We start from the raw sequence: 24,041 nt of genomic DNA on the forward strand, positions 1-24,041 counted from the left end.
TGGAATTCACCTGGAATCTGTGTGAAATTCACCTACAGGAGAGGTTTGATGTTTTAAGCCCTTTATTGTGAGTGGAACTCACAATAAAGATTCCGCCCGTTACCTCAATCACCTGCCTCACCTACCTTCACGTTCTGGCTCTGGAGTCACTCTTAAAAATCTGACCGGCTTCCTCACTGTTTCTCTCTCTCTCTCTCTGTCTCCAAGGAGACAGACAGATTTATGGATGCGACATTGAGCTGGCAGTTCAGATCTTTTATCTGCTTTTTTTGTTTTTTCATCTCGCCGGAGAGCTGGCTCCCGCACCTGCGTCTGGTTACTCATTTAGCTTCGGTTCGCCGAGCTGCGCCGAAAAGAGGTGCGTTATGGGAGGGGGGAAACAGGATGTGACATCATTTATGGGGGGGGAAACGCCTGTGACATTGCAGTTGAGTGTGTCCTTGAAGAGGAAACAGGGGCCAGTAAACCAGACTCGCAAAATGTAGTTGCTTAGCAGCTGCTTGTCTCCACGGTGATAGGAGCTTAGGATGAGTATGACAGCTGTGCCAGACCTGAGAACTGAACCCAAAACTCTATTTCCCCCTGAACCCCAAACTCCAGCTCCCCTGAACCCCAAACTCCCGTTCCCCTGAACCCCAAACTCCAGTTCCCCCAAACCCCAAAATTCCAGTTCCCCCAAACCCCAAAATTCCAGTTCTATTGAACCCAAAACTCGAGTTATAATGCTGGCACAAGGGAGTCATAATGCGTTCACAGGGGAGTTATAACACATGCACAAGGGAGTTATAATGCAGGCACAGCGCTTCACAGCTCATGTGATATCATGGCCACACTGCTGCTCTGTGGGACTGTCACGGGCCTGAGTTACAGCTCGTAAAGGCTGTGTGTGGGGGGGGGGGGTCGATGGCCTTACGGGATCACCACTGATACCCATTCCAGATTTGGGGGGGGGAGCTCCCACCCCCACACACTAGCATTGGCCCCCCTAGCTGTTATACTGCGTACGTATTTATTGCTGGGATAATCTGAATATGGAGCACGCCAGGACCACTGTTTCACCACTCATATTTACAGAAGGGTTGATCTGCTCACTGAACAAGCCAGGTGTTCAATTTCACATTATTTAACCACAAGCTTCCAACACCTGAGACGTGTATCCTTAGCAGTATGACTTGGTAATCGGAAAATAATTGTTTTCCCTTTAGGACTAGGACTAGTACCTGTGTTAAGTGCTGTGTGTGTGTGTATGTGTGGTGTGTGGAAGAATGCATGTACCATATAATTAGGACTGGAGCTATGGCAATATGCAAGTTACATGTTAATAGCTTATAACTTACATATTGTCATAGCATCATTCAGTCCTATAAGGAAGTGCGTGTTACATAAAATTAAAACTACAGAAAATATGCAGTCAAAAAGTGGCCTCTCCTGTAGTTGTTCACCCACATATTTTTGTATTAGTGTATTAATGTTTATTATTGCTGTTAAATTTCAGGTAGCCAACGGCCTTAATTATGAAGGCTACAGTGTTTTATTAATAAAAATGCACTTTATTTATGAGGGTTTGGCATTCAGCTTGTCAGCTGATTTTTTTTCTAAATGCTGGGCACCTCTGATCCTCAGAAACCCTTAAACCCTAAAGGAAATGCTAGCAGGACACGATGGCACGCGACATGCCTCTTCGACTTCTCATTTCCAAGTTCGTTTTTTTTTTTTTGGTTTGTTTTTTCCAACAGGGTTTCCCTTTTCTTGAATCTTCACAAGAAAAAAAAAAGACGTTTTTGCCCAGGAAATTAGTAAAGCAAGCTTCCTGCAGCATTTTGAGTGCCCTTAAAATGCTGAGATGACATCTCTGATCTGTCCGAGGGCACTCTAAATTGTACATGACAGCCAATGAGATAAGAGCTTGATGTCAGCACTTTGCCGGTGGATTGGCCTGAGGGAAAACCGCATTTCGGCTCAAATGACTGCGAGACAGAAACCTCGGTCGGTCTGGAGTGCGTGCTGACCGGAGCCGAACCCTCCGACTGAGCTCAAGAGGATCCCACGTCACAGAACACCGACGGAATCGCAGCCCCGATACAAAGCTTTTAAGATACTTAAAAAAAAAAAAAAGAGAGAGATTCTGCCGATTATAGTGAGGAGGACGAGGAGGAGGAGGTTGATGAAGGTAATTGAATCAAGCAGGCTCTCACGGACAGCAGATGGCAATCAGGCCGATTAGAGACCACAGAAGTCACGGGCTGTGTAAATATGTACTTTTTGAATCGCGTCTCCTGAATATCTGTGGCGTCCATCTTCTTTTATTCTCAGAAAGGGTCCGAAAAGGAGGAGAAGGGCACGCCTCTTAAATTGTAGGAGAAGACTGCTTTTGTGCCGGAAATGTTTGTGTCCTATAACTTCTTTTTTTATGTGAAATGGGTGAAATGAGTTGTCAGAATGTACTCTCTCTGTGGTGGTGCAGTGGGGTGGGTAGCACTGTCACCCCACAGCAAGTAGGGTTTGAATCCCAGCCTGGGCCTTTCTGTGTGGAGTTCACATGTTTTCCCCGTGTCTGTGTGGGTGAATTGGAGATTCTAAATCGCCCATAGGTGTGAGTGAATGGTGTGTGTGCCCTGCAATAGATTGGCGGCCTGTCCAGGGTGTATTCCTGTCTCTTGCCCAGTGCATGCTGGGATAGACCCCAGCACCCCCCGCGACCATGCCCAGGATAAGTGGGTATTGATAATGGATGGATGGATGAACACTCTCCATTTCTGTTCTAAAAATAGAACGCCATCGCTACATTGTAACTGGGTTTCTCGTGAGTATTCTAAATTCCGGAATGTAAGGAAGTTCAGCTCCTGCCAGAAACTCGGATGCATGCAGACACCATGCCTGTTTGCACTGCTGCTGTCTCAGTTTTTCTTTTAGGCAGGTTTTTTGTTGTTGTTGTTGGTGTGCTTAGCTTGGCACTGTGGACAGGTTTGCGATATTTGACACCTCTTGTAGGTGAAGTCTGGTGACAGAACTTGAATTTGGGTAAAAATTAAAAATAAAACAAGTACAGAGAGCACGTGAGTGTCCATCAGTGGGAAATGGGAAATGGGAAATGCACAGACAGGAAACAGGTCTAACATTTACATGAACTGACAGGAAACAGGTCTAAACTTTCACACATACAGACTGGAAACAGGTGTAACCTTTAACTTAGACTGACAGGAAACAGGTCTGGGAGGAAACAGGTCTAACAGGAAACGGGTCTAGTTACACACATACTGACAGGAAACAGGTTTAAGCTTTCACACATACTGACAGGAAACAAGTCTAACCTTTAACTCGGACTGACAGGAAACAGGTCTAACAGGAAACAGATCTGGCATTTACACACATACTGACTGGAAACAGGTTTAACCTTTCACACATACTGACTGGAAACAGGTTTAACCTCTCACACATACTGACTGGAAACGGCTATGACATTTACACACATACTGACAGGAAACCAGTCTAACCTCAGCACCTGAGCGAAGAGAGGTGCATTGTGGGAGCACCGTCCAGAGGATGCCCCAGGTTTGGGGACCTCTGTCTGTGCGTGAGAGCACTTATCCCCAAATCGCCTCTTGCCCACCCCCCACCACCCCCGCCCCCACCTTACATTACCGGTGATCATTCCTGTGTTTACGTTATACCCCCCCCCCCCCACGTCCCTCCAAACCTCGTATTTTTTAGGAAATCTCGGGTAGCTCACTTTTTACTCCCTGACATAGATACACAAACAGTTCTTAAGAGGCAGACAGGCGGGATCGGTCATATGATAAGAGTCCAGATTTCCTCTGGCCTTTGCACTCAGGAGTGGGGGGAGGGGCAGGGGCCCTAATTCTACACAGAGTACCCCTTTATCCCTCCCCCCCAAACACACACACACCTCACCCCTGCTGGTCCCCATCCCATGCAGGGAGGGTGAATGTGTAAAAGCTGTGCATTTGGGGCAGGGGGCTGGGGGGAGGGTTCTAATGGAAATGCCCTGCATGAATGTACACCCTTTATGAATATATTTTTCATGCTGTAGTGATGGAAAATAGCCCCTAAAAGAAGATGTGAATGTTAGAGCTGCTCTATGCCCCTCTAAGGTAAATAAGATGGCTTAGGGAAGATGCTTTTTTTATTTTACAGGGAAAAGGTCTGTGGTCTGTGCTTCACTCTGTGTTGTGGTCTGTGCTGCAGTCTGAGCTGCGGTCTGTACTGTGGTTGTGATGTGTTCTGTTGTTGTGGTTGTGCTGTGGTCTGTGTCGTGGTCTGTGATGTGGTCTGTGCTGTGGCCTGTGTTGTGGTCATGTTGTGGTCTGTGATGTGGTCTGTGATGTGGTCTGTTATGTGGTCTGTGCTGTGAGGTCTGTGTTGTGGTCGTGCTGTGGTCTGTGGTCGTGTTGTGGTCTGTGTTGTGGTCTGTGCTGTGGTCTGTGTTGTGGTCGTGCTGTGGTCTGTGGTTGTATTGTGGTCGTGCTGTGGTCTGTAGTCTGTGTTGTGGTCTGTGTTGTGGCCGTGCTGTGGTCTGTGGTCTGTGTTGTGGTCGTGTTGTGGTCTGTGTTGTGGTCGTGCTGTGGTCTGTGTTGTGGTCGTGCTGTGGTCTGTGGTCTGTGTTGTGGTTGTGTTGTGGTCTGTGTTGTGGTCGTGTTGTGGTCTGTGTTGTGGTCATGCTGTGGTCTGTGTTGTGGTCGTGCTGTGGTCTGTGGTCTGTGTTGTGGTCTGTGCTGAGCCCACGCATACTCACCCCCTCAGTACTCCCCACTACGTGCACAGCCCGTGTAACAGAGCAGGAAAAAAAAGATCAAATTTTAGGAGCAAGCGGCTGGCGTAGGGCCAGCACAAACAGAACCCTAATGTACGTCTCATTTTTACATTCATTAGGTCTAATAACTGCACAGTAAGGCTGAAGGGCCCATCACCTTAATGAAGAAAACTGCCTCATATGCAGAGGAGAAGGCCTGAAGCCTTAGTCACCGTTCCTCTGTTTATTCGGAAGGATCCAGGAAGCTAGAGCTTCACGGTAAGACCCTGATTATGTTTCTGTGCTCTGCGAATACATATATCCATTCCAATTTAACGTGGCGAAACCCTGCCACTTCCTGTGAAACCCTGCCACTTCCTGTTTAGCGGAGCGAGCACTTCCCCGTTCTTCCGTTTCAGTGGAACGCGTTAGTGATGAGTTGCACGGACGGGAACGGCTCCGCCTGGAACACACTTACACACGAACATCCGGTCCCGATCCTCCAATCACAGCTGCTGTTTTTAAACACCCAGGGGATCTGAGCAGTCTCATTGGTCCAAGTCTCAGTCACATGACATATGACAGCAATACAGAGGAGGTAAATAAATAAGTAGCCGCTGTGTGGGTGCTTGGAAAAAAATATTTTGATATACAGTAAATTTTTTAGTTAATCTGTTTTGGAGCAGACAGACTTTTCACAAGACACAGGGATTCTATCTGAACACCACACATAGCCAAAAAAACACAACCAAAGCCCTCTATGAATATGAAAATATTTCACCTAAACACCAGCACCAAAGTCCAAACGTGTCACCTAAACACTGCACCTAAAACGGCACACGCTTCCCCAAAAAAACCCAAACACTGCACCTAATGCACCAAACACAACAGCTGATCTCCAAACAAACACTGCACCAGAACAGCCTCTCTCTCTAGGGCCCATGTGTCTGTGAAAGGCTGGGTCGGGGCGGTGCTCACTGTGGGCCCCCCCCCCGTGTTTTTTTGGGTTTCTCAGTGTGAGGGAATCCGAAGCTGAATTTCGGGTGTTCCCCATTAGGAAAATTCCCCCGATGCCGAAGCGGTAAGGCTCAAGTGAGGCTTAGCTGGGAGTGACACTGAGACGTCTCTCCCCGTCCCTGCTGTAGAATTCACTCGCCATGGAAACAAGGCTTTTCCAGGCAGACTGCAGGGGGATCTCTGCTTGAGGGGAGCTGGGAGCTATATAGCAACCCCCCCCCAATCCCCCAAAAACCCCCCCCAGGCTCTAAGGGGAAGCAGTCCCCCAAACTACCACTCTAAATATTTCTCCACAAGTGGTCAAAACACAGCAGGATGGCAAGATGCTAGTTTCCCTAAACGCCACACCGAATGCAGTACCCTGAACGCCTACGAAACACAGTACCCTTAACATTGTACCAAGCGCAGTGCCCGTAGAAGTGTTCAAAATGGAGTATCCTTAACATCATAGAAAACATGGTAGCCTTAACACTGTACCAAACGCAGTACGCATAACACAGTAGCCCTGTACACTGCGCCAATAGCTGTGCCCATAACACTGTACAAAATGCAGTATCCTTAACATACTGTAGTGCCCTTAACACTGTATGAAACGCAGTACCCTTAACACCATAGCAAACACAGAACCTTTAACACAGTACCAGCTGGACAGCACTGCTCACTCCAGACCACACCAGGAGGGTCTTCAGCTACTCAGCTAGTTTTCCTGCGGCTGTTTCTGAAGAAACGCAGCATAGATGGAGCAGGCTGGGTCAACATCCCCCCCTGCTGGACATGAGATGTCATTACCTCTCGACCTCCCTGCGTAAGACTCACTCACATGGGGACTGGGGGGGGGGTTACAATTGCACCTGAATCCAGGTTGGATTTTTTTTTAGTTGTAAAACCATGACAAATAGGGGGCGGGGGTGGGGAGTCCTAGAATCCTGAGATGAAAACTGTCATATAAATCCTTTATTATTTCATTTAGTTTTCCTTCAGTCTTTAAAATCCCTTGAAATAAAAAGAGTGTTGCTGTTGGACGGGGTAGCTGCAAGCTCAGTGCCACCCAGCTGAACCACAGGAGTCATCTCCCACTTCGGTCTCAGATTCTTTTAAAACCCAGCCCGTGACTGACGGGTGCGCGGTGGGTTCCGGAAAGTTCCGGGGGAATCCTCGGCATTCCCGCCGCCGGCGCGGTTGTGAACGCCGCTCCTAATTTCGCGGCGAAGCCGTAAAACGGCTCGTTTTTCCCCGCGTTTGGAAATAACGATCCGGGGCTCGGAGTCGTGTTTCCACACGAGCCGTCGCTGCCAGGCTGAGGGGCAGAAGCCTCCCTCCTCACTCAGCTGCTGCAATATTTGGGTTCCAGGGAGCTGAGCAGCGCGGCAAACTCCATTTGTAAGAGGCCCCCAGGCCCGTCCTGGATAATCGGGTCGGGTTCTTAAGCGGGTCCTACGGCACGGTAGCGGTGCGTTCCGTCACCCTTCACGGTTCTGTTACCCTTCACGGCGATGTGTGATCGTCCTCTGACGTGAGAACCCAACGTGTCGGACCCAAACTCTGCAGTCGCGGCGTCTTCTCTTATTATTTCCCTGTATTTCAGTACAGGCAGCAATTGCTGACTTTGCGCCGCAAGCCAGTTTGTGAACAGAACGGCTGCTCTCGGTTTGTTGCCAAGGAAGAGTTGTTTATGTTCCGAGTGCTTCTGATGGCGAGTGTGGAGCTGTGTCCATAAAACACGCCATGTTATCCGGTTCCCAGGGTGTTGATTGGCTCCCACCTGGTCTGGCATGGAACCCCGTCTGCACCAGCGCCAACTCTGGTTGGCCGTACAGGTCTCGTAGAACCAGTGATCAAATCAGAACCTGTTCGCTCCGACGATGCAGATACGTCCACACAGTTCTATGCAGCATTCGACCCCTCAAGAACATGAATATACATTTACTGAGTAATCACAGGGTAACGTGTGCTGGATGAATTAAAACTATGTTTGGGTGTTGCTGGGTGGCCCATCCTGTTAATGCACCGCTCTAGCGCGTGGATCAGCTCCACCATTTAATTATGGAAAAAAATCATTTAATGTGAAAAACATTGTTTTTCTCCACGTTTTTTTTTGACTGCTTGTGGAAAGTTGCTAGCACAACACACCCAGTTTCTAAAAAGGAGACTTTTATAATCCTGCAATGCGTGCCCCTAAAAGCAGCCTGGGTTTCTTTCTGTGGTTTTCACTTGCACAACTTGATTAGCTCTGCAGAAAAATGTTAAATAAACAGATTCGTCGCTTGGTCCTAACGAAATGAAACGGATGCATTCTGAGAATTCAGATAAAATAAAGCCAACTATTCTGATTTTTTTTTTACATGTTGGAAGGACAAAGAGAGCATTGTGAGGGTTGTAGTGGGTTTTCTTATGATTCATAAACAGATTCATAATCGACATGAACCATTACTGCAGACCTGTTATTGGCACGTTGCTTTCGCGTTTCTCTCTCCTCTTTGGACCCCGAATTTTCGAGAACTCGTCTGACCCCTGGCGGGGTTTCGGCCGGCTCGTGGAGCCCCGTTTGCGTTCCCGCTCTTTTCGTGTTATTGCTTCTCAAACATAAAAGGAAATCGGGTCCAATTCTGTGTCAACTGTCATAAAATTTTTTTTTTTTTTTTAAGCCACAGTTCCATTGCTTTGGCAACACGGCAAATTCGCTATTCTCTTTCTCTGTTCTCCTCTCTTTGTACTCTCTCCTTTAAGTCTACCCTTTGATGTTTTTTTTTTTTTTAAAGTATAATTATTTATATTTTGTGCATAAAAGTTCATCCCCTGCTCTCTCTCTGTGTAGTCTCTTTGGAAACTTCTGAAGACTGGATCTTACGCATTCTACCACAGTCAGTCAGGGTGTCATTTTTTGTGTTTCATAACATGACACTTTTTCTTTCCCTAATATGTTTTAATTAATCTGCATATTTACATTTAAACACATAATTTACTTTACACAGAAAGCAGACCCGGCCCTTCCATGTGATCCAGTGCAGGAACGAAGAATGAATGCAGTTGACATTTTTAAAATTCTCTGTATCGGTACATGCAGTCCATGTCACATTTCGTTTAGCTATGCTAACGTCCTTCAGCATGGGCCTCAGTGGTAGTAGCTGAGGAAACTGGATGGTGAGCTTTCAAATTAATCGCCTGAGTTCTGTCAAACGGGCGTGCGAAAATTATCACGTTCCCAGTCATTACAGAACTGTGACAGGAAAGTAATGTATAAATAGTCAAAAAACGAATTGAGTTAAAGGAAAGATATTGCCCCTGCAGGCTGGCTCTGGGCTGATGCTACTGTCGCTAGCATGTCGCTTCACGCTTTAGCTTCGTTAAATCGCTGCTTCCTGCGTTTCGTAAGAAAAGCTGTTGGGCCCAGTGTTCGTCATGTAGACTCTATGACCGGGTTCAGCTTCCACAGTAATGACCAAGCCTGGTCATTGGTGAACGTATTATGATTGTCAAGTGAACGTATTATGATTCCAGATCCCGATTGGCTGGGCTGAGTGAAAAAAAACGTTCTCACTAAGTGCATCAAAACCTGAAACTACACCACTGTGAATAAAGACCTCAGCAACTATAGGGGGGTGCGGGATTGAGGGGGGGCAGACTTTCTCTTAAACCACACTGTTACCCTCAGTGGTTTTCTATGAAGTGTTGCTGGAGATTTAAGTTACCACCCTCACCCAAAAAAACAAAATAATAAAGTCAACAAAAGCAAAATAAAATGAAACACTAAATGACTTTGTTTCTATAAAGGGTCTTTGTGGTTCCAGTTTTTTTTTTTTTTAAACCAACCTCCATTAATATGTTAATTTGAGTCTTTTTTATGGCGTGCTTCTCATGTAGATTCTGTTTTGGGCAGTCTCAATGACACTTATGAGAGTGCTGGAAACATTGCCATTGTTGTGGCTTCCCTCTTGTATTCCACTGCAGACAGAGACATGGGGCCATAACTCTAATGGAATGACACCCATGCACAATGATCATATTCCAGAATAAACATCAAGATTTTTTTTTAAACACAAAATCATAAAACAGTATTCACTGTCGCCTGAACTGCTTTCTATGTCATTGTCAATAACGGCGGCAAGTTTTGTATTCTTGTTGTGGATTTTTCTCCTCTGTCTGACCTCTGAGTTTCCTTCTGTTTCTAATGAAAGGGGTCTTCCCTATTGTTTCCTGTCACAACATCTTCAAACAGGGACGGCTCCCGCTGGATTGGGAGGGGCAGGCGGGGTTTCGCATGCAGAGCCAAAGTTGGGTTACGAGTCGCTCGTGTGAGTTTTACTGAACTTCCCAGCATGCACTTCTCTCCCCCGTGTGACTGCTGGACGTGTTCCCGGGCTGCCCGCCGCTGGGCGAGACGTAATTACATGACAGGACCGATTTTATAGCGGATTGGAATCAGTGGATGTGAGGTTTAATGGGAGTTTTTGCACCATTAAAAAAAAACGATTTTTATATTTATATATTACGGGTTTTTTCAGTTGTGAAAGACAGGAAAAAGACACCATGCCGACTCAGCAGCAAAATAACAGCTGTCTGGGCTCGACGTCGACCTTGTTTAAGTTTGATGTAGACACACACGGCTGGGGCTTGAGGGGGGTGCAAAAGGCGCGTGGGGGCACCCTGGTTCCGTTTCGCAGTTTGCCCTCTGTAGACGGCGCTCTGTCCCGCAGTAATGACCCTGACCTTGACTGGATTGACCTTGACTGGATCCATGACTCCATTCCTCTCATACCTGCACCAGAGAGACTCATTTCACCCCATTTCTTAGGAATGACATTAAGCACAATCACAGCTTTAGTAGTAGTAGTAGTAGTAGTAGTAGTAGTAGTAGTAGTAGTAGTAGTAGTAGTAGTTGGGAGTTGTAGAAAGGGCAATGCTGCTTCGTTTTTGCCGGGGGTTCGACGCTGGAACCGTTTTTCTCTTATTCTGAAATCTAAGCTCCCTGTGGTTCATTCCGTGCCATTTCCCCAGCAGCCAGTGGCTTTATTTATACGCGCCGCTGCGTACTGTTAGCGGGGCGCTAACCGGGGAACATGGGGGGCTTTTACTGGCAAAGCTGCCACTTTATCCGCCCTCTTACCTCTGAACGGGGGTAAAATTATACCCCAAACGGGGCTGGTAAACTTCACAGCCAATTCCCTGGAAAAACCGTAAATAAATATTTGAAAATTGCAGCGTTTAGCCGTCAGTCACTCAACAGAGGACCAGCCACGAGCCGCCTGACGTGCGGAACTCTGATAATATCTCTGCGTTCCCACTTTACTTTGACACGGGCGTCTATAATGCCAGGTCAGATTTAGATTTTTACGCCCAAATAATGGCAAACTGCTCGTTTTCCTTTTGAACAGGAAGGCCTTTCACGCACTCTACGTCTGCAGATTATATTGTGGTGGAGTGATATTGGTGTCATTACACAGTTATTCATAAGCTATAACATTTAGGATATTTCCAACCAATAAAATGGATGGAGCGATCTCCCCCACAGATCTTCACCAATCACTGTTTCACTGTGGACGAAGTAAAGCCTTCTGATTGGTTCATGAGTGCAATGAACGCATTAGGGATTTGTGAAGCCTAGCCGTTCAACCTCAATACACATTTGGTGAGGAGTATGTACCTGTACTACAGGTGTAATACAGGTAAGATTGTTGCAGGTATTGCTGAGACAGCTACGCTGCAGGTATTGTAGAGACTGGTATGCTGTAGGTGTCGGAGTCATTTTATAGAGGGTTCCATAAAGAACTAGAAAGGGTTCCCCTATGGACACAAGCCAAAGAACCCTTTCTTTCCTGAGAGGGTTCTCAGAAATACAGCATGACGGGAGGCGGTATTCCAGAGGTCACATGGCCCGGTGGGATTGTGGGTAATGGCGCAGTGGCGGTAAACGTAGCGGCGGGGCACCATGGCGACTCCCGCTCGCAGCCCGCTCCAATCAGGCACGCGTGAAAGCGGGACTTCATAAACAGTCTCCCGTTTCGGTGGTCCAGACAGGTGCACAGGTCTAAAATCAGCTCTTACAGAGCACACATGGTTCCAACTGGACGCACGTGTACTCCGTCAAGAGTTGAATTAACACCTGAACATTTTACTGCGTGACATCTCACAAACAGGTTACGTTCGGCTGTTGTGAAAATGGAAACCTGCAATGACCTCTGGTTGGATGCTGGGAGGAGAACTTTTTTAATGTTCTCCCCCCACTTCCACCTTCACCTCCGTGCTGGCCCTGCCCCCCCCCCCCCCCCCCCCTTTTTCAATACCCCCCAAGCCTGAGGCCCTGCTTGGTTCCCCAGCTTCCTGGAACATTTATATAACGTGACTGGAACTTTAAGGCAAAGTGACAGTTTTTAACGGTTGATTTTGGAAAAAACCTCAGCAGTTTCCGCGTCCCGCCAAAGCGCCTTGCCGCGGGCCGCTTTCCAGAGCCTTCTCCCCTTTTATTGTGCGCGATGTGAGAGGAAACGTTTTTTTAGGCGAAATCACTGCCATCCAGAGTGCACATGCAGCGGTTTTTCTGTTCCCCACCCGAGCGGCTTTCATTATCATGATCCGAGACGCACGAGCGTTTATTCCGCGCTGCGTTTATTTACAACATGTGTGGATCTTTTGCCCTTTTTTTCTCATTCATTTCACTCTCTGAGGTAAAAAAAAAAAAAAAACCATCGGGGTTCACGGAGTGTGGAACCTCGGTGTCTGAGAGTTCATGTCTTTTTAACCCATTGAAGGGTAGGTTTCTTGGAATTGTTGTGTTCTAGAACTCCACTGTTTTCAGTTGCCAGCAGCGATTGTGACATCAGCATTAGAATGTTCAGTTAAGAACACTGTAATCCCACATTTGTGATCTCACACCTAAGAGTTAAAGTTTGATTTGGTTGCATTAAAAAGAGAAAATCTGAGTGACCTCTGTGTGTTAGAGGTTCTTCCCACCCACCCCACTTGAGAGCTACAGTACAGTAATGCTGGGGCTGCTGGCAGAGCCAGGCTGTGTTTGTCCAGTACAAATTCTCTGCTTTTTTACTGTAATTCCCCTGTCAAATTCTATGTTGTTCTGCTTGTTGATTTTGTGTGCACATGCAAATTGTTAGATTGCGGTTGATTTTAAATGTGATGTAAATGTAGTGAATTTTACTCTATTTGTTTTAATGTGCAGTAGTCAGTGTACTCACAGTCAAACTGAATTACCCACAGTCAGACAAGTACAGAAATGCGTGCAGGAACTGAACAAACCATTTCTTTATCTATATACCCCCACCTCCTCCAAAGTAAATAATACTTTTTAAATACGTCCTGTTTTACCTTCCTTTCAGCCTTCTCCATAAAGCAATATTTTTTCTCTAACTTATTCTCTACCCTTATTTTGTACGTGCGTCAGCGCAAAAAAGAAAAGCAGGAAGTGCAATTAACTTGCGTCTAGCGCCGGCGCACAGTACCTCGGCAAGCGGGGCCAATTTCATGGCAATTTGAGAAAATCAGCGGCGAGTAAGTAGCGGTAATGAGACCCTTAATGTTTTCGCGCGCGGAGGAGAGCCTCGCCGCGGTATTTTCCCCTCGGCATTCGATCCGCATAATATCGCGCAGGCTGTTTATACTGTTGGTCCCAAAACGGCGGCGCTTCGCGAGCCCCAGGAGACGGCAGGCACCAGGGCTTTTTTGGAATACTGCAGTTAAACGTTGTGTACGTAGCGCTCCAGTTACTTTTTTGGCATCCCTGGAGCGCAGAGGTTGGACATATTTAAAAGCTAATGGTAACAAGGGCCTGGTTACGGCTGACTGCATCGGAACGAGTCTGCCCGAGGAAGAGGCGAAGTGGTTGCATTATTTCCCTCGTCTCTGGCTGTTATTGTTTCCTTCTGTGCCGTTTGTCATATGGTGTCCCTTGGTGTTGCTCGTTACATTGTTTCTGTCGGGGTTGTTTGTTAAAGTGTTTTTTTTTCTCACTTTTTTGTTACATTGTTTCAGACAAGTTTGACAACGGCAGGAAATCATAGTTGGCATTGTTCAAGACTTCAAATTATACGCAGATCTCATTCTCCAGAAATTCACCGCAATCTTACATGACATCGCTCAAAAGCAGTCACCGCCAGACCAGGAACAGACTCCTCCAAGTAAAAATTAAACAGATGATAATTAATTTGCTCCCTCTGCAATTTGTTTAACATATGGCTTTTGCTCACACATACAGTACAAACTGCTAAAATTATGCAGCTTGTTTATACAGCTGCTTTTCCGTGACCCTGCGTTTTTTTTATTTTAAACTAGCTATTATGAATTTTATGGAGATATGGAAGACGCCCCTCATCTTATGGCCATGCTTGAGTTGTGTTTGAGGGTAAATTATTGGACTGTTAAGACTAATTAATTGAATTAATTAATGTTATGTCTGATGTTTTCAGTGTTTTTGTGCAAGTTTAAATAATTAACTAACATGCTAAGTAATATTCAGTAGGGCTGGAATTGGGGAACTGTAGTTACCCTGACAATAAAACAGCTCAGTTGGAGAGTACGTTTTGTTGGCTGGGCAGTGTGCACTGAGAAATGGCACGTGGCTGCCACCTAGTGGTTATTTCAGGATTGCAAGAGCAGGTTTCATAACTGGAGGTTAGATCCACATGGAAATCAAACACCCCAGACTTTAGCATGTGGGGGGGAACCCAGACTTATGTGCGTGCTTGCGCGTGCTTGCGTGAATGTTGCACTTCAACTCAGCGCTGAATACGTTCCCTGGTCCAAGTCTAATCCTGACCATGCCAAATGTGGTAGAGTCTATAATAATAATAATATTTATTGACTTTGTACTTTGACTGTATTGTTACTGCTGACTTACACTGAAACGGGTGGCTGAAACACTTGTACTGGGGCCAACCGCACTGGCGCTAGTGAGCAACGCCTCTCAACAAGACCAGGAAGCGAGCTTCAGAAACGCAGCCCGGTTCTGGCCGCTCGGTCCGTCTGAGGAAGTGGACCAGAGGGCGGCGGCGCCGACCGTAAACGTGGTTCTCTGCGGTCCCGTAAGAACGGGCTGAAAGCAGCAGCCTGTCGGCCTGGACCGCCGCTGCTCTCTTGCCGCTCGGTGGCGTTGGTATCCGTGGTTACAGTGATGCGTTTGGCGGCCTTTGTTCAGGTGAGCAGCTCTGTGTTCTGCGGCTGTAATGAGGTCGTGGGGGTCATCCTAGAAATGTGCCACATTGTTGCGAACATTCTAAATCCTGCCCCCCCCCCACCCCAAAAAAAAAAAACCTTGTCACACAGAACCTGCAATGCAACCCCCACATCCACACGCCCCCTCCCTCCCCATGGCCACCCATTCTTGCTGTGTGTGAATAACATCCAAGTCGCCCACCCAGTCTTCTGAGCCAAGAATCATTAAACAAACACCTCCTTTCTTAGTCTTTTCCTTGATTAACTCAAACTTTGGCCATATGTGCCCCCCCCCCCCCCCATTCCCCCCCCCCCCCCCCCCCCCTCACACACACACACACAAAAAAGAAAACCTGGCAGTGAACCTGGGGCCGGTATTTTCTACAGCGCTAATACTTCAGAGCTGTTTTTACCCTCTTTAGTGGAAACTACATTTGCACATATATCTCTCTCTCCCGAGATTCTATATTTTCAGAGGAGGATGTTTCACACATAAAATAAATACTGAATCTTTACTTGGGAACAGTTGAGGCGTAAAATTAGTCAGGGGTCCGGAGTTTGGAGAAGGCACATTTCAGCACTGAAAAGCAGAGATTAAACATTGCAGGAACTTTTTTTTTTTTTTTTTAAATGTTAAAACAGACTGCTTCAGCAGGTTTTTTCCCCCACACCACCCACATTCACAAGGATTTCTCCAACACAGGAACTCACAGCAAACTCACCTGCACACTGGCAGAAACAGTATGAGGAATAACAGACCTCCACCCTGTCCATTCAATCCATCTGTTCAAATAACATCCTGCCGTTTACTGCACAGAGAAACATTATATTTCATAGATAATACCACACACAATACAATTTACTTATTTTCATAGTTTTTTCCTCTCACTCACGGATTTTCTTTGTCTTGAGTGCTGCACAGAGAGAAAAATTATTCACCAAGCCAAATTACTTGTATGCATAAAAACACACCTGGCCAATAATGTCTGATTCTGATTCTGATGTCCACCATCATCAGAGAATACCTCCAACTGCAATGGAAATTCTGGTTTAAATTGTTTGTTTAGTTTAGCAAGGTATCAGATTCTATACAGGATTGTAACTTTAGTAAGCATTCAGTAGAGACTGTCATTCAGAGTGACTTACGAGTAAGTGACAGTAGCAACGATAGGAGTTAAGATTTCTAAGCAAACATACAATGATAATGGGGGAATTTATAAATCGGGCAGATATATAAACCACAACGTGGAAATACACTGGTCTTCCTTCCTGTTCAAATGCCCAACCAAACGGCCTTTATCATTAACCGCGGCCATAACTTTTATTTTGACAAAGTAAAGTTCTGGTTAACCAAAAGAACTTCCGGTTTCCGTCGTGGCTGTTCACCTGGCAGGGTTGAAAACAGTTAAGCCGGGCACCCACCGCACGCGTATCGGCCGCGAGCGCACTACGCGCGTATTACGCGCGTAACTGAAGCGTAGTTGAAGTACTGTTATTACAACGGCAGCGGGCGACGTCGTCTCCACCAGATGCGAATGCGTCGCGTACCGGCTGCGAAGCTCGCGCGACACAAGCGAACTGAAGCGTAGTTTTTCGCTTCTGTTCTATTTTTTCGGCTTGTCGCGCGTCACGTTGGCCTGTTTATACACAGAAATATGCTCTAAAATGCTAGGTATACATGCTCTGATTTATATTTCATTCTTATATTACTGGGGGTGTGTCCCTAGTTACCTCCCAGATATTTTTTAAGCAGCTAAAAAAAATACAAGCCTTTTCGTTTTGTAAAAATAAATAAATAACTGGAACCTGGGGGAAAGGCTTAGTTTCGCTGTCTTATTTTGCGGAGGGGGTGGGGTAAATTTGAAAATACACCACAGAAAGACGTAGGCTATTGAGTGACGTAAAAGGGAATGCACCGAGCAGCGGTTTGTTAGCACGAGTATTGGAAGATAGGCTGAGCAATGGTTGGTTAAAAACTATTTGACTTCTCCGATGTCTTCGTTCGCCGTGCTTTCAAAAAGGGCTTGTTAATAAAAATCAGATAATCCACAGAGCTTTAAAAAAATCAGATTATTTAGTGGTCTTGCCGATGAAAATGCACCTATTTTATAAATGAAGTTGTAAGCAAGCCTTTATTGCACTTGTACTTCAAAGCTTCCGGTGTTCATGGCGTTGTGGTGTTCATATCCCTTCAAGATTAAAACTGTTACTGACTTTTTCATGATTAGCTGATTTTACTAAATCTGATCCTATAAATGTTTTGACGTGAATGGCAAAACAACACGGGAATTCCCAATGGTTGATTACGGATTATTTATTATTATTATGATCATTACATATTCTTCATGAAATTGGCACGCTTGTTAACCAAGCAAATAAATTAATACAGTTTGAGATTGATTGTTATGCAGGCTACGTTGCGATTTAAGTTTATGGTACTTCTTGAAAGCGTTTACTTTCTCACGTAGGCTATTTACGAGTTAACGAAATATTACCAAATTAACAAACTGAAAAAGGTCTCTCACCAAAGTATTCACTTAACCCATAATCAACAGTCGTGAACAAACGTGAAATACACGATGTAAAAGCCCACTGCAGACTGCGAGAGCTACTAGGAATATATAGCTTTTACGCAAGCCTTTGCGCGACACAAACGGAACCAGTGGAGACACCCTACGCGTCGCGCCGTGCTGCTTCGCCCTGCTGTTTACGCGACGCATACGCGACGCGTGCGGTGGGTGCCCGGCTTTAGTTCGGTTTATTAATATGTGCTTACGGACCACATGTAGACCTAGCTTATGCAGTGGCATGTGGGATGTTATGTTAGATGGGGTGTCCTTGTTTCAGCAACTCAGTTTCTTGCACATTTCGTTTAAAACCATTGTAACCAGCGTCGGCTAACTGGCTAATTGTTTTGGCGTGACCAAGATATGCAACTAAGTTGGTTGACCTAATTGTTTATTAGAGAGCGTATTTGCAAGCGAAGGAGTTGGCAAATCAAGACAAATCAAAAAACCTCGCCCGACTTTATGTTTTACCTAAGATACGGTCTGCGTGCGTTCAGAACGGTTCAACTGTTTCGATGTCTTTGAAAGTCTTTGGCTACTAATAGCTGTTAGAGCACTCACGACCGCAACAGCCCAGCAAAAGGTACCCGACGGACGTAAGCGTGTATATGGACAGTTAAACTCGTTAAAAAATACAAAATCCAAGAGTATTATATATTTTATTTCGGTGTTTATTTATAACTTATATTAATGATTAAACAGTGAAATGATTATTATTTTAGTTGCTTGGGGTCTTTATAGGGTGGATATACAGCAATTGTATGTTCAATATTTGGAGTTGTAATGTAGGTGTAAAAATCAATTTATGTTTATGTTACTGTGATACCCAGGCTATTTTTCTATTACCCTTAGGCCCTTAAAACACCTTGAACACCTTTCGAAAGGTTGAAAACAAAGCTGACCTAACACTGTCTGGGGCTCTGCCTGAAATAATATCACACCACTCTGAAGAAATGAGTGCTGAGCCTGAAGAAGCTGATTGGTTGATTGGTGGTGAGTTGTTTATTTACCCACAATGCCAATTTAATATCTCAGACGTTTCTTTTATAGCTGACCTGGTTTGTGTGTAGTTCAGCGATGTTCTTTTACCTGTCTTCCAGGGGATCGTTTTGTTATTCCAGTCACTATTATATTCGCTAGTGATGATGATGATGATGATGGTGAAGAGGCTGATGGCAATGAAGACAAAAACTTTCCCTCTATCAAAAAGGAAGGAAGAGGCCGACATACAAATACAAAAGGTATGGAGCAACTGCGCAGCTCGGCTGGGGGACTGCAGACTGCGCAGCTCAGCTGGGGGACTGCAGACTGCGCAGCTCAGCTGGGGGACTGCAGTGTGACTGCGCAGCTCAGCTGGGGGACTGCAGAGTGACTTCGCAGCTCAGCCAGGGGGACTGCAGAGTGACTGCGCACCTCGGCTGGGGGACTGCAGCGTGACTGCGCAGCTCGGCTGGGGGACTGCAGCGTGACTGCGCAGCTCGGCTGGCGGTCTTTGCAGTAAATTTAGCGGTGGTTGGTAGCGCGCGCTTTGCTGCAGCTGTGAAGCGGGCCTGTGAATTTCAAACCGAGAGACGAAGAAACAGAAGTAGGGGGGTTAAAAATAAATGGCAGCCATGTTCCCTCCCCCTCTGCACACAGAGACGCGTGGAAAGTCCAGCGAGGACACGCAGGACCCTGGTGATGGAGGCACCGGCGTTGCCAGGGCGACGCGTGAAGACGTCAAAGACCCTCGGCTCGACGGCGGCGGCGACAAGTTGCGTGGGAAGACCTCGTCTCAGCCACCTCCCGGGTGTGGCCGGAGGCTGTATCCTAGCAACTGGTCAGGGTGTGCAGACGAGGGCGGCGGCCGCACCAAGCTCCACCCCTTCACCAAAACCTCGCACGTGAAACCCGACAGCCGCTCCGTCAAATCGGACCCGGGCGTGACCAACAGGCGGGGGCGGGGGTGGGGGCGGGGCAGCCCCGCCCGAGGGGGGCAGGAGTTCACCTGCGAGGAGTGCGGCTACTCCACCAACAGCTCCTACAACCTGGCCTGCCACGCCCGCACACACACCGGGGAGCGGCCCTACGCCTGCGCCGGGTGCGGCCTCCACTTCCGAACCCGCAGCAGCCTCAACCGCCACGCCCAGGCGCAGGTCTGCCTGAGGCCAGCGGGGGGCGCCAGACGCCCCGCCCCCGGGCCCAAAGCCGAGCTGCGGGCGTTGGAGTGCGCGGACTGCGGCTACTCCACCCCGAACGCCTACAACCTGAAGGTGCACCGGCGCCTGCACTCCGACGAGCGGCCCTACAGGTGCGGCAGCTGCCACTCCACCTTCCGCACGCAGAGCCACCTGTACCGCCACGAGCGCTGCCACCGGCAGCAGGTGGGCTGACCCGCCCGGGCGTGGCGTCCTCGTACCCGCGCCGGCACGCCCTGCCGACCCGTGAGCAGGAGCAGAGCAGAGACAGCACCGCTGGCTGCTCCTGTTTTTACAGCTGCTCTGTGTGTTCCACAGCCACTCTGTGTTCTACAGCTGCTCTGTGTGTTCTACAGCCACTCTATGTGTTCCACAGCCACCCTGAGTGGTTGTAGAACACACAGAGTGGCAGTGGAATGCATAGAGCAACTGTGGATCATATAGAGCAGCTGTGGATCATATAGAGCAGCTGTGGATCATATAGAGTGGCAGTGGATCATATAGAGTGGCAGTGGATCATATAGAGAGGCAGTGGATCGTATAGAGTGGCAGTGGAACACAAGCTGCAGTCCTGGAGGGCCACAGACTCTGCTTTTTGTTTTGTAAGGCTGCCAGTTTGGACCGTTAAATTTAGAACTTAAGTCCCGGAACACTTCAAAATCCAGCGGACCCAGCTGGGCCTCCTGGATACAAGTAAAAATCGAGAATCGAGAAATTGTTTTATCAGTGCAATTTTTCGATTTTTTGAGTTTTCTCTAATGCTGTTACGAAAATGCTCCAGTAGCCTGAAATGAAAGTTTGCGTGAAGAGTGCAGTTCAGTCCCCTTCCCTTAATCTAGGATGTTGGCTCTTATAATTTTTTTGAAATGATCAAATCCTTCCACAAAGTCTGACAAGTTTTTCTGTTGTGTATTGTGTGTGTTAAAATTGGAGCCCCTCTCCCAGTTCAGTATAGCACCTCTTTGGACCCAAAGGTCAATCTTAACACTCCTCTGTGAATTGAGTTAATGTGTGCAGGTATGACAGCCAATTAAAATGAAGAGAATGACCACCTGATGGCAGTGTGAACTTTTTACCAGCAATTGCTTTGCCAAGCGTACTTTAATGGATTTAATGTTGTGGCCAGCTGTTAAAATTTTCTGACTCATCCATTCACAGTGCTTCCATCATAATGGTAATATAAATAATGTTATAATGAAAATTCCTTGTCACGTTAAGGATTATTTTCTTTAATATTGAAAGGAAAACATTCCTTGTAAGTGTGCAGAGGTGAAGAAACATTGCTTTCTAATGGTTTCATCCACCAGGAATGTAAAAAAAATTCCCAGTTCGAAATTCCCGATATTCCTTATTTATTCCACACGCAGTATGCCTTGTTTACGGACGATGTCAGCAAGATCTCAGCAACCCCTGAGATCTCCGGCTTGTTAAATTATGGGTGTGAGCAGCGCAATCAGGTTGTCTCATGGATTCCTGTTTTCTGCGGAATTGTGCTGTTGTTAATTAGAGTTTCTTTCGGAAGTCGTGAAGACGTGCCAGATGCGACTTAATTTCCGCTACGCTTCACATAGGTCAGGTTGACAGCTGTCTTACGCTTTTTTTTCCGTGAGCGGTGGGGCCGATGTTTATGAATTAATTATTCGCACGGAAGCTAAATATAAAACTGTATCCGCGGTAATCGCCGTTATGCAATATGCATGATGTATGGTCGGTCTTGGGTATGTTTTACACACCTTTTCACAAAACGGCATGGATTCTGTCGTCGATTTTATCCGGCACGCTTTAATTAGCCGCCTGTTACTCGGACGACCTAAATTAAATGCTTAAGGTTAGCCACAATTTGCGATAGATTTACTGTAAAAACTTCAATTTGTGTATAGTCCTGGACTGTAATTTATTTAATTGCGTTAAAGCCCTGTGTAACAGCTGCTATGTCCGATAAAGAAAATGAGTATCTCACACGTCTTCTCCATGCAATTAAGAAGTTTCATTTTATTTTTTGTTTGAAGGTCGCTAACGTGTTCCAGGCAGCATGGCTTCACTCTGAAGGCGTGCCGCCAAAGCACGTTGGTCGATTTCAGATAAAAAGTTCTGTAATTACACGGAGAGAAGTGTGCGATTCAATTTTTTTAATCTGATGTAACAGACTGTTAATCAGCACTCTTTTTTCGGGGGTGTCCTTGGGATCAATTGGAAAGCCAATTGTGAGCCAGGCACAGTCGCTCCAATCAGTGGCTGATCTCACTAACGCTCTTGGCTGTACAGGAGCAAATCCCTGCAGCGATGCTCCAAACATTTAGTATAAAGCCTTCCGAGGTGAGTGGAGGTTGTTATAGCAGCAAAGGGTAGACCCAATTCCATATTAATGGCCATGATTTTGGATGAGATGTCAGGTGTCTACATACTTCTGGCCATGTAGTGTAATTTTAAAAGACAGAGGACAAGAAGTGGCTTCAAGGACTGTTTAAAAGCTGCTCTTAGTTTTCCAGACGTGGAGTTTAACCATCATGGAGGGACTCTGATGTGGCGATAAGTAAAGTTTGGCAGTTTGGCGACAGGATTCGGTTGCTGCTGCCCCCTGCTGTTTGTGGTAATGAAGTGTAATACAGCAGTTGGGATACGAATTTGCCGACAGCGTCTGTCTGCCCTTCTGTCTTTACAGTTCAGATGGAATGTCTGCGTTCCCCGCCTTTTTTTCTTTCTTTAAAAAAAAAAAAAAAGAATAACTGACAAGCACTGATGTGCTTTTGACAAATGAATAATTTAATCTGTGTGGACCGTGGCCAGGGTTCGTGAGAGTTACATAAGCGCCTGTCTGTTGACGGTGGGGGTGCAGGTCGTGGCGTTCAGTTGCTTTCGTGAGCATCGAGCGTTACGACATCATTTTCGCGCAACGTCAGGCTACGTCCGAGAGCCAGTAGCTGGTTTCTGCACTTCTGGCGCTCAAAGTCTGCGACCTCTACCTTTGTTTAGAACAACTGGCCAATAGGCTATTCATCGCCATCAGTGTTCAGACCAAAAAGGTCAAGATGTTTCTTCTTTCTGTTGTGAAATGATGATTTGAGTCAGTGCTTTGTTGCGTGAGGAGGGAGAAAATGGCAGTTGAGAGGGTGAGCGAAGTAAATAAGTGAGTAAATTCTGCCCAGTCAGACGCTCTGGCCAGACGGCCAGGCGTCACAGATGTGTATTGAATTGAGAATCAAATTCGAATGTGGTCCCAATCGCAATTGGAAAATGGCAAATGGAGATAGCGAGATTATTTTTTGCTTCAGGATAAGATCAGATGTGTATCGGATAGGCTACATGGGGGGGAAGGGGGATCACATTTCGAGTCGCTTCACGCTGCCTGCAAAGCCCAAGTCACAGTGCTTCTCTTTCGGCTATAAGTCACAGTGCTTCCATTTTGGCTCTAAGTCACAGTGCTTCCCATTTGGCTCTAAGTCACAGTGCTTCACTTTTGGCTCTAAGTCACAGTGCTTCACTTTTGGATATAGGTCACAGTGCTTCATGATGTCATCATGTCAGGGTTAGTCAGTGTGAGAGGAGGGGTCACCCGAGCTCTGACCTTTTGGCTGCTCAGTTTAATTACACGTAAAAATACTTAAAGTTCACAGGAAGCGGTGAAAGAGCTGAAGCGTATTCTTTTACTTGCAAAGGTCGCACTGGATGACGCAACTCCAGCATCCTTATTTCTGCCAAAGGGCTTTAGCGGAGTAGCACTGTGTATTATCTCCCCGTCAGATTTATACATTTGTTCACTTTTTTTTTGTTAAAATGGGGCAGTTTTTCTTGCTGGTGACGTTGCGGCATTGATCTGTCTCCGTGGTTACCGCCGCGCTGGTATGCGCTTGGGCTGAAGGTTCCCCCCCCCAGCCCCCAGGGCAGTAGACACACGTCCGTGTGGACTCGGCTCTGTACCAGGCCTTTTGCCTTGCAGCCGGTCGGCGAGCTTCGCTAGTGAACTGGCGGCGCCAGGCCCGCTACGCTAGCCTCATGAAAGTGAAAAAATGTGCAATGACGAAAATGACCTAAGGGCTTTCAAATTAATTCCTATTCGCAATCTTCCCTCCGTTCTCATTCATGTACTGATGGACCCAACTTGAAGGCTCTGTTTATTTCACACTTTTTCTTGGTTTTATAATCCTTCTAATGGCTCGTACCTTTTCAATCAACCAATCACTTTTAATGACCACGCGACCAAGGTCATTATTTATTTGCTTTCAGTACAGCATGGTGGGAAGCTCAATACAGCAGCGTCAGTAACATCAAACATAGACAGATAATACCTCACTTAGATAATACATCAGATAATACATCTTCAATCTTCCAGAAAGAAAAAAAATATATAATAAAAAATCTCTTTTTAGCTCT

At 46.5% G+C, this 24,041-nt stretch overlaps 1 protein-coding gene across 4 annotated transcripts in view; it reads left to right on the forward strand.

Moving 5' to 3' along the window:
• The window catches only part of LOC135257704 (zinc finger protein 227-like), a 144,486-nt gene extending 123,767 nt beyond the window's left edge, over positions 1-20,719 (forward strand). The window contains exons 3-7 of one of the 4 annotated variants that reach the window (XM_064340736.1): positions 4,891-5,029; positions 9,984-10,059; positions 18,346-18,486; positions 18,594-18,734; positions 19,132-20,719. In XM_064340736.1, the coding sequence (XP_064196806.1) occupies positions 18,447-18,486; positions 18,594-18,734; positions 19,132-19,865 (915 nt within the window). In that variant the 5' untranslated portion in view covers positions 4,891-5,029; positions 9,984-10,059; positions 18,346-18,446 and the 3' untranslated portion in view covers positions 19,866-20,719. Of the gene's footprint in view, positions 1-4,890; positions 5,030-9,983; positions 10,060-17,680; positions 18,077-18,345; positions 18,487-18,593; positions 18,735-19,131 lie in introns of those variants that run through there. The other 3 variants (XM_064340734.1, XM_064340735.1, XM_064340738.1) reach the window with 3 other exon arrangements.
• Positions 20,720-24,041: the final 3,322 nt, after the last annotated feature.

This window comes from Anguilla rostrata, chromosome 6 (assembly GCF_018555375.3).
Source record: "Anguilla rostrata isolate EN2019 chromosome 6, ASM1855537v3, whole genome shotgun sequence".
NCBI lineage: Eukaryota > Metazoa > Chordata > Actinopteri > Anguilliformes > Anguillidae > Anguilla > Anguilla rostrata.